This window comes from Haliotis rubra, unplaced genomic scaffold, assembly GCF_003918875.1.
Source record: "Haliotis rubra isolate DU_JTF1 unplaced genomic scaffold, ASM391887v1 Scf19, whole genome shotgun sequence".
NCBI classification, from domain to species: domain Eukaryota; kingdom Metazoa; phylum Mollusca; class Gastropoda; order Lepetellida; family Haliotidae; genus Haliotis; species Haliotis rubra.
The window spans coordinates 80,490-90,813 of record NW_025765891.1 but is presented as its reverse complement, the minus strand read 5'-3'; the positions used below and the strand labels follow the sequence as shown (position 1 = coordinate 90,813).

Genomic DNA, 10,324 nt, shown 5'->3' with positions numbered 1-10,324 from the left:
TTGAATAAAGCAAAGTAAAGTCCAACTCGCCCACTCACTCTTAAGTCTATGTTAGGGTATGCAAGTAACAGGCTATAAAGATTATCGGTTTGTGCAATGGGGCGCAGAAATATTCCCCACTGAACACACAACCGTGAAGATTCGGGTTAGAATTGCTCTTCAGTAACCCATGCTTGTGGTAAGAGGTGACTAACGGGATCGGGTGGTCAGGCTTGCTGATTTGGTTGACACATGTCATCGAGTCCCAATAATGTAGATCAATGCTCATGCTGTTGATCACTGGATTATTGGGTCCAGACTCAATTATTTTCAGACCGCCACCATATAGCTGGAATATTGCTGAGTGTGGCGTAAAACTAAACTCACACCCACTCACTGAACATGATAGTGTAATTAAAACAAGTGTAGAAGTGAGCACAGCTCACATACCCCCGCTTCCCACGTTGGGACATGGAAATGACTGATATTGATATATATAATGTGACAAGGATCAGCAGCTCACAAGACTTTCTCCTTGACTCTACTAAAGTTATATACATGTTAGATTACAGTTTTGCCATGTACTGATTACAGTAATAATTTATGGAAACATTATTTTTTTGTGTTTTCCGTGGAAACCTGACATACAATTGAACTTGTTGCACACAATGAAGTGGACGTAGATGAAGATGTTATTTTTTAGCACATGGCATATCTGTGGGTCATGATTAACTTGTGTATTAAGTTTGGTGAACCTAGCATGTATAGTTTTGATGATATGCTGTGGCCAGGTAACCATCAAACACATTTTGCACTAAGTAATGTTTCCATCGAAACAACAACAAAACAAATTCTGAAAAAACTTTAAAATAACAAAAGGCACATCAATAGGTAATGATTAACATGTGTGTGAAGTTTGGTGAACCTAGCTTGTAAACTTTAAGAGATATGCTCCAGACAAAACCATAAAACACATTTGGCACTAAGTCGTGTTTCCATGGAAACAGCAATAAAACAAAATTCTGAAAAAATGTAAAATAGCAAAAGGCACATCAATGGGTAATGATTAACATGTGTGTAAAGTTTGGTGAACCTAGCATGTAAACTTTAAGAGATATGCTCCGGACAAAGTTTCGGGATGGATGGACGGACGGACGGACGGACAGACAGAATGAACACTATATACCCCCATTACTTCGTAGCGGGGGTATAATAATATGCTCAAGTTACAATATTTCCATAATATAAACCCTAAACATAATACAACACAACACACCCTTTCACATGATTTATTAACAATTTTGAGCATCAGTACACTGTATAACATCATGATACCAGAGAACAGATGGCCAAAAACAACATACAGGACATATTCTGTGCGTGGAGGTTCTCAAGGCAGAACAAATACTTTTCTCAACAAAATATACACAAACAACACAATAAAGATATCAAAACCACCAGTACATAAAAAAATTAAAATGCTTGACACATGTGTTATATGTGTGTCCTGCTGCCAAAGTAACAATCTGATAAAGGACCAATATGACCAACTGCAAAGTCATACTCTATGACCCATGCTGTTAACATAGACCATGAAGATCCGGGTTAGAATTGGGCTTCAGCGACCCATGCTTGTCATAAAAGGCGACTAACGCGATCGTGTGGTCATACTCTCTGACCCATGCTGTTAACATAGACCATGAAGATCCGGGTTAGAATTGGGCTTCAGCGACCCATGCTTGTCATAAAAGGCGACTAACGCGATCGTGTGGTCATACTCTCTGACCCATGCTGTTAACATAGACCATGAAGATCCGGGTTAGAATTGGGCTTCAGCGACCCATGCTTGTCATAAAAGGCGACTAACGCGATCGTGTGGTCATACCCTCTGACCCATGCTGTTAACATAGACCATGAAGATCCGGGTTAGAATTGGGCTTCAGCGACCCATGCTTGTCATAAAAGGCGACTAACGCGATCGTGTGGTCATACTCTCTGACCCATGCTGTTAACATAGACCATGAAGATCCGGGTTAGAATTGGGCTTCAGCGACCCATGCTTATCATAAAAGGCGACTAACGCGATCGTGTGGTCAGGCTTTCTGACTTGGCTGACACATTTCATCATATCACTGGACTGTCTGGTCCAGACTCGAGTATTTACAGACTGCCATCATATATCTGGAATATTGCTGATTGCAGCATTAAACAAACCAACAAACCAACATTGACATAAATGATAACAGGGAAGAATGACACATTCACAGTGAAGAAATCCCTTCAGACAACAACCAGTACATCAGCAACTTGGTGACGGAGTATTTCTCATCACATATAAGACACCATGCTCCACAATGTAAATATATATCGTTTGTATATATCATGTATTGACACAATGCATGATATATATATATGAATCGCACATATTTGAAAGCAGTGGAGTAGCGAGGAAAAATGAAATACCCACTGTGTGTGTGTGTGTGTGTATATACACTCATACATGTTATGCATACGAAATGGTAAGTGTCATGATCATTGGCAATAAAGTTATATACTGTTAGTAAAGTCTGTATATACAATAGGCACTTGGACTAGTTGACTAAATTAAGTTATACTAATCCTTTCAAAATGGATAAGATCCTATGATATGGTAAATCTCACATTTTCATGTATCACACATGAAATATTTCTGACTAACTAGTATCTTACTATTAACATATGGATGTGTGATGCTAATTGGGCTGCAAACCTGTAGATATAACATCAAATTGTCAACTGCCAGACAACAAAGCAACAAATACTGTCTTCATACCCACAACACGTAATATTTCAAGGGAGGTATTTACAGGGGGCATAAGGAGAAAGGGCTCAACAGGTTGGGTCTGACAGGTAAAGATGTCAAACTATTTGGTAAGATGACTTGAGACTTTGGATGGTGTCTATGTAAAGTTTTAAGCAACAATTTCCATCATGAAAAGTGTAGAATTATAACAGGTTGAGTCTTCTGACAGGTAAAGATGTCAAACTGTTTGGCAAGATGACATGAGACTTTGGATGGTGTTTGTAAATCATTCAGTAACAACTTAAATATTGAAAGGTGTACCCTCAAGCACCCATTATGGTTCTCTCTAAGTATCTAAGGAACCCACAAGCACCTGTACGATTCTCTCTAAGGAACCCACAAGCACCTGTGTGGTTATCCCTTAGGAAGCCACAAGCACCTGTGTGGTTATCCCTTAGGAAGCCACAAGCACCTGTGTGGTTATCCCTTAGGAAGCCACAAGCACCTGTGTGGTTATTCCTAAGTAACCTACAAGCACCTGTACAGTCCTTTCTAAAGAACCCACAGTCACCTGTTTCTAACTTGACAACCCACAAGCAATAATACTGATTGCAATAACAAATTTAAAGGCCGGGTTAAAACCTATACACAGATGGGGTGTGGCCTCCTTGCCTTGTCAAAGCTGTCTTTCGATGCAAAGCAATACAGTATTCAGTAAATTCCATGAAATATCACAAAATCATGATGAAATTAAGCCATAGTGTAAAGAAGTATGTCATGAAGACTCTTGGTAAAATATATGGATGCAGACAGCCTGCAAAAAATTCATTTTGAAAATATATTTCACTTTTTATAAATCCAGATTTGACTTTCCCACTGTATCAGTCAGGTGGCCACAGGAGGTGCTTTCCATAGAAACAAACCTGTGAGTGGGTTAAAAGTTTCATTCAGGGTTTCATATTTCTGGCAGGCTGTGAAAATGACACCATTCCCACTCCCCTGACCCCATGCTGTGCAGGGTTAGGGCTGTACACATATTTAATAATAATAATAATAATAATCTACTTCTATAGCGCCGAGTTCCAGCAGTTCAGTCTATTTCATTTCAAATAGATGTGTCTTTAAATGTTTTCGAAAAGTTTGTAGACTTGGGGCGGATTTTAGCGACATAGGGAGGTTGTTCCATAGCATGGGAGCTGCACATTCAAAGCAGTGGTCCCCGTATTTGGTCCTGGATGGTCTGGTGATAAGCAGATCTTTATCTTGTGATCTAAGGGTTCTTGTTGGTCTATGGTTGTTAAGAAGAGATGACAAGTAAGATGGAGCAGTGTTGGTCTTCAGGCACTTGTAGATAATGGTAAGCACCTTGAAGTAAAATTTGGAATTTCATATATGCTTATCAAATTAATCTCTTTAGTCATCAAAATATGTAGTGAAAGGGTTGTCAGGACATTTACTATAAGGCACATGTCTATTCTATTAGTAAGGGCCAAGGTTAACCTTTGACATCGCCAGGCTCTTGCCAGGCACCCATAGCCATTACAGTCCTGTCACTCATGGGCAGATAACATTTCCACTGCCGAGGAGTAGCCAATGGGAGACTAATGGGAAACCCATGGTATTTTTTTAGGTTTGCACCCCAGCCTATAAACTTCTGTAGACAAATGCTATTCATTCAGTATTAACACAGGATTAATTATGACTCCATGCAGACATATTTTGCCTGATAACTACATAATCTCATCAAGAGGATTTTTGTCCATAAACTTATGAATGTTCTAGGACAATTAAGAAGTGAAACCTTCAGTATGAAGTTGGACTAAACACATTGATGTCCGTATCTTTCACATCTATTTTCTTATTACCACCAAATAACCAACCGCTGAATTTAGATGACACTGAAACACTGGACTTATTCACTTCATCATGCATGTCTTCATTTTGAAATGTCCCAGGGTTTTTGTCCACCTGATAACACTTATTCTCCGCAGATGTACTGATCACTGAAGTATTGTTGTTTGGCTTCACAATGGAGTTATCTCCCCTTAGCTTCAGAGCACCAGCTACAGACTGGAACAGTGATGTATCAGATTGACTGCGAAACATTCTTGGTACAGTCATGGGTTTGTACACCTCAGCTTGTTGAGCTTTTTGAAATAACTGAACAGCTTCTACTGACGCAGGATGTACTTCAATGCTCCCATGAGGAGAACTCCCATCAATACTAGCTCGCCTGGAATCAGCCGACATCAATAACTGTTGCTTCAGTTTCTCACCACCAATCTTGCATGGCTTCTTCAGGATTACTTTTGGTGCTGCCCATTCACCTGACTGCATCCCATGGCCAACATCTTGAGAAAGAAAAGAAAACCTTGAAATTCACGAAGCATATACATCTATATTCAGTGTAGTTTGATACAATTTGGATCAAAATGTCAACTGATGTGCAGTACAAGTGTGTTTCTTATTTAATGCTGTGCTCAGCAGCAATATTCCAACCCTATTTCAACAGCTCGTACATAATCAAATCTGGATCACACAATCCAGTCAAGTACATTATGAGCAAAGATCAGTGAATGATGACATGTTTTCAATCAAGACACAGAGTCTGACCAACCACTAAATCCTGTTACGATCCCCATAATCCATACTTTTGCCACCCGAGTTTTAGCAATATCATTCATCTTAGTATGTTTGTATGTGATAGAATTTGATAAATGTTTTGTATCATTTGACCTAACAAGAATAATCAGTTTCAGAGTTGGTAATCCCCAATTTAAACAGCAAACCAACAAACACTGACAAAATGTTAAACATTTTTCTTCATTGTTATGTAATTTCATGACAGAGATCATGTTTCCTTGATGGAGGCTACTAGGAGACTGTATGTCAGGCAACAGGGACAGAACGTTACATATGGGTTATCCCAGAAAAAGGAAATAGTGGTATAAAGTCATACGGTTGGGTGAAACCTGGGTCAATGCACACATCATCCTTTCAATGGTGGCATTCACTTAGGAGATAGACATCATGTGTTGGCCAACTTCCGGGTGTTGTTGAGCATTTGAAGCACGGGAATTCATTTGGAACCGACGGCGTCAGCCGGAGGTTTCAAATGAAATATTCCTGTGCTTCAAATACTCAATAACACCCGGAAATTGGCCAACACATGATGACTATCGACATTGTAAACACAAAAGTAAAACAAAAGGTCCACACACGTTTTTGTGTCTGCACTCATTGACATTGAGTACGGGTACGGCAGTGAAATGTCATCAGACGGCCGTTTCGGCTGTCTCCGATGGTAGCATCTGGAACTGCTCATTTGTGACGTCATTTTCATTTGGACTTTACGTCACAATATGATTTTAATGGCGTATTCACAGCTGACGACGTAACAATACAATGGTGTGAGCGATGTTTGTATGTATTAATACGCAGCGAATTTCCAGGAATCGAATACCATTTGATCACGTTTTTCAACCAATCAGATTAAAGAACACAGTGACTTTTGGTTTACAATGTTATAAGACACCCACTGAGAAAGGAGACTAATTACACTGCATGAGGATAACATCTATTATTTCTGCCTGGTTGTTATTTCTGGTTGTGATAAGGTATTCAATTCAATTGTTTATTCCGCATGTGTGACCTCCGGCCCATATACAGATGATACAGCAGGTTGGCATTTGCATGTTACAAACTTTAGTATCTCAGACATAGTGCACAGTGAAAATAAAGTTTTAGCATAATAATAACATTTTGTATCATCAATGATGATGATCAGGTATTCAGATTGAAATAAGCTGATGGGCGTAGCAGGCCGGGCGTAGCTACTCTTCAGAGATAAACTCTGCTGTAATCATGTAATGTTACGGAGAGCTGATCTCAGAATTGTCTCACAAATCTGTTGGTATGGACAATGCCCCATACAATAGTTGCCCATCATCTTCATCAAGGACAGGTGACAGGGTTGCCTGGCTCAGTGATCATGGTGTAGAATATCCAAGTTAGCTACTAACCCAGAGTTGCACCAGATCATCCTTTCAGAATGTTCAAAACCACCTCCTCCAGCTTATCAGATTGACAGTCAGTTAAAATATGAAGTCCATGTGGTCAAAAGTCTCCTGCCATATCACTGGATCTGAACCCAACTCAACTTATTTGGGAACACATAACAATATGTAGCCATTAAAAATAATCTTGTGAAAAGCTGAAAGATGTCAAAAGAATACTGAACATTCCCGCTTGACAATAGCACAAAAATCTGTATCGAAATGTCGCACTTGCGAAATAAAAGTTGTTATCCATAAAGTTTTTTCAATGTTGTACTTCCCAACTTCTAAAATGATACTCAAAGAAGATGTCAAAAGAATATTTGCAGAGGAAATCACTGAGGTATTGTGGGAGATGGCATCCAGAGAACAACATTTCAACCAGTGTTTATAGATGTTGACGACAGACATTGATAGAGTTGTGACGATATATCGTAGTATCGATAATCGTGATACTTTTTCTGACAATAAATATATCGATACTTTTTTCCGTATGGTGATATGTATCGTTGACCTTTAAATTGTGAATTTTCACCAGAAATTGACGGTTATGTCAAAATTTACACTGTTTCTTGTTATCAAAATACACTTTTTTAAAGAAAATAACTAAAGATAGCATATCGTAATATGCATCGTATCGAATCGTATCGTTCTATGATATCGTGATACGTATCGTATCATAAAATTTCTGTATCGTCACACCTCTAGACATTGAATTAGGAATCTGTGCTGACAGTGCACATGAAGAAATGAATTGTATTAAGGAGAGTTGCATGATTTAACACCTTACATTGCACAGTCATGGGTTCTATTTCCTTTTTATACAATTTATTGCATTACCATGATTACAGTAAGCTGTTCTGTCATTGAATAACGAAGGAAAACATTTGTTGTGAATGAAAGTCTGTGTAGATTTTAATATAAACCAAAAGATAATCACAAAAACTTCATGTATGTTCTCTACCCAATATACCAGTTCTCAGAAAAGATACTGCAATAGGTATCGTTTGAAAAGCATATTGCAATATACGGGCATACGGGTAATAGCGTGCAGTCCTATAACAGCAATATACCAGTAATGGGAAAACAGAACCTGTCCCAGAGATGTCAGTGGTGGAATCACATTTAAGAAGTTCCAAATATGTTTGTTTTTTCATTTATAAATAATGATATTTTGTAATACAGAAGACATGAGAAATAATTAGCTCAAACTGGGAATTTGTATTGTCATCTGCTGCAGACTTAGTGCCAAATATCAGCCCCTGTGCAGGTCTAGATATATCCTTGGTATCTATTATTTCATTTCTATCGGTGCAGATGCTCCAGGTGCATTTGCTCAAACAGCTTTGTCTGATTCCAAATCATGAACAAGCATATGTAGTGACATGTATCACATACCTTTTCGGTCTTCTTTCTCTAGCAGAAAATGAAATTTGCTTTTTCTTGGCTCAAACTTGATTGGTGTTGGGAAGTCAAGTGGTGGAGGAGTGTGATCCAGGATATCATCATCCTCGAACTGGCTGTACCGATCCCTTCCCCGACAAATGTTGAAAACGCTCCCAGCTGATTGGTCACCAGGAGGCAAGCACCTGTTGTTACTCATTGTCATTGGCTATGTCTGTGTGTGTCAGTAGGTACTCCCCCTGACCCCATCAATCTACAGTCTCCGGAATATATTGCTGACCATATTCTCTTTGTCATTTGCCTGCTTCTGTTTGTGATTGCAGTTGGAGAGCTAAACGCTGCAAAATGACGAACACATATGAGATTCATGTGGTTTCAACTCTCTGAAATTTATCAGACAGAAAAAGGACAGTATTATTATACAGAAATATGCATTCAGTAGGCTCCATGGTAGAGACACGTACAGGAAAAACCTAATTCGTGCAGTGAGTGCACAAAACTATTCTTTGTAGATCGACCTACTAAGTATGACATTATCTTTACAAATGACCTGAATTACACTCATAAATGCAGTCTGTGTTGCAAAGCTGGAAGTGCAGTTTCATGCTGTCTGTTTGGTTTTCCTGTACCAAAAACAGACTAAGGTCTGAACACACATAAAATCCATTTGGATCTCCACTGTGCCTAATATACAGTTGTCGGGAGGAACACAGATAAGTGGTCTGGACTTAGTCTGTCGTACACACCCTGAAGCAAATATATCCAAGAAAGCCCACACAAGTCTAGAAAATGTGGCAAGTCTAGATTTCCTCAGCTTCAGGAAATGAAGAAAGTCTCAGGGCTCCTTTTCATTATATTTTTTTTTTTTCACTATGAACTTTTTTCAGTAAAATATGTTCATTTCAGAGACTAGTCTAGACTAACAGTTGTCAGTTGTCAGAATTCGACTTTTGAGGTAATGACTGAGAGGGTTCAGTTGGGTTGAGACTTTGTCAGCAAAAACTTTAAAATAGGGGTTGCAGTCGAAAGGTTTACTATGCTGTTCAACAGACACTCCATATTTGGAATCCATGAAAAGGGACATACATTTTTATTTTCTTGCATTTGGCAGAGAATCAGAGATATTCAGATTTAAGCCCCTCGCCCTGTGTCAGTTCCGGTGTTATCGAACATCCTTCACGTCAGACCAAGGGAACTCGAAGCTGTACCTAATAAAATAAGCATATTTGTTTGGTATCTCATGATCATGTATCCCCTGAGTCCAAAGGATTCATGAGTCAATGAAGCATATGTTTATCTAGGTTACAATTTGACACTAAAGAAGATTAGTGCCACTGCCATTATTCGCGAAAATGAGTCGATCATGTTGACAATGGCATACGAGTATTGTGTAGATCGAACTTATCGTGGTTAGTTTGTGTACCACTGTATAAGACTATTAGAAAGGAAAATTATCACTACTCTCACCAAAATGGCTGTATGCCGGATTATGGGGGACACACTGAAGGCGTTCGCTCAGCGGTTGCGCATTAGAACATAAGTGCCTGTAATTCTCTGATGGAATGACTTTAGCTTGGCTCCGCCTCTTAAATAACGTTAAAGCGCAGAGCTGGGAACCACGCTAACATTAGTTTCAGCTGGTTCCCAAATCTCTCTGCGCTTTCTTACCATTACATTAAGAGACGGAGACCAGTTATGACACTTGGTCAACAGAAAAGTGTTTTGAGTTCGATCTCTAATTCTACTAAGGTAATGCAGTTTGTGTAATCCCAGATATATATTCTAAGTGTTACACTTGGCCAGTGGCATTACAAAGTGTATGTTTTTCATAAACTGGGTTCTTGTAACAAGGCAATGAACTCCCTTGATACGTTAAAAACATTTTTGAAAAATTAGTGGCCACAAGGGAAATTCTTATATTTGCAAGCCACAGGTCAAATATATCTCGTTCATATAGCCGCTGAACAAACGTAGCGTTCACAGAAGCTTATCGTAATCATAAATACTGTAACTGGGCGCTGTTTGCACCGGCGTTTGACCATCGGCTAAAACTGTAATTAAAATCAACTCTGTGACGCAACATTATGGCTATTTTATAAGCTTC

At 39.0% G+C, this 10,324-nt stretch overlaps 1 protein-coding gene across 2 annotated transcripts; it reads right to left on the bottom strand.

The window, feature by feature from the left end:
* Positions 1-4,261: 4,261 nt before the first annotated feature.
* On the bottom strand, positions 4,262-9,852 carry LOC124274322. Of its 2 annotated transcripts, XM_046709675.1 has the most exons (4): positions 9,688-9,852; positions 9,307-9,428; positions 8,215-8,558; positions 4,262-5,112 (listed from the first exon to the last, which is right to left on the bottom strand). In XM_046709675.1, the coding sequence occupies exons 3-4, from the start codon at positions 8,423-8,425 to the stop codon at positions 4,565-4,567; spliced, it is 759 nt and encodes a 252-aa protein (XP_046565631.1). In that variant the 5' UTR covers positions 8,426-8,558; positions 9,307-9,428; positions 9,688-9,852; the 3' UTR covers positions 4,262-4,564. The 2 variants fall into 2 exon arrangements, with proteins under 2 accessions (XP_046565631.1, XP_046565632.1); XM_046709676.1 differs by lacking the exon at positions 9,307-9,428.
* Between the last annotated feature and the right edge of the window lie 472 nt (positions 9,853-10,324).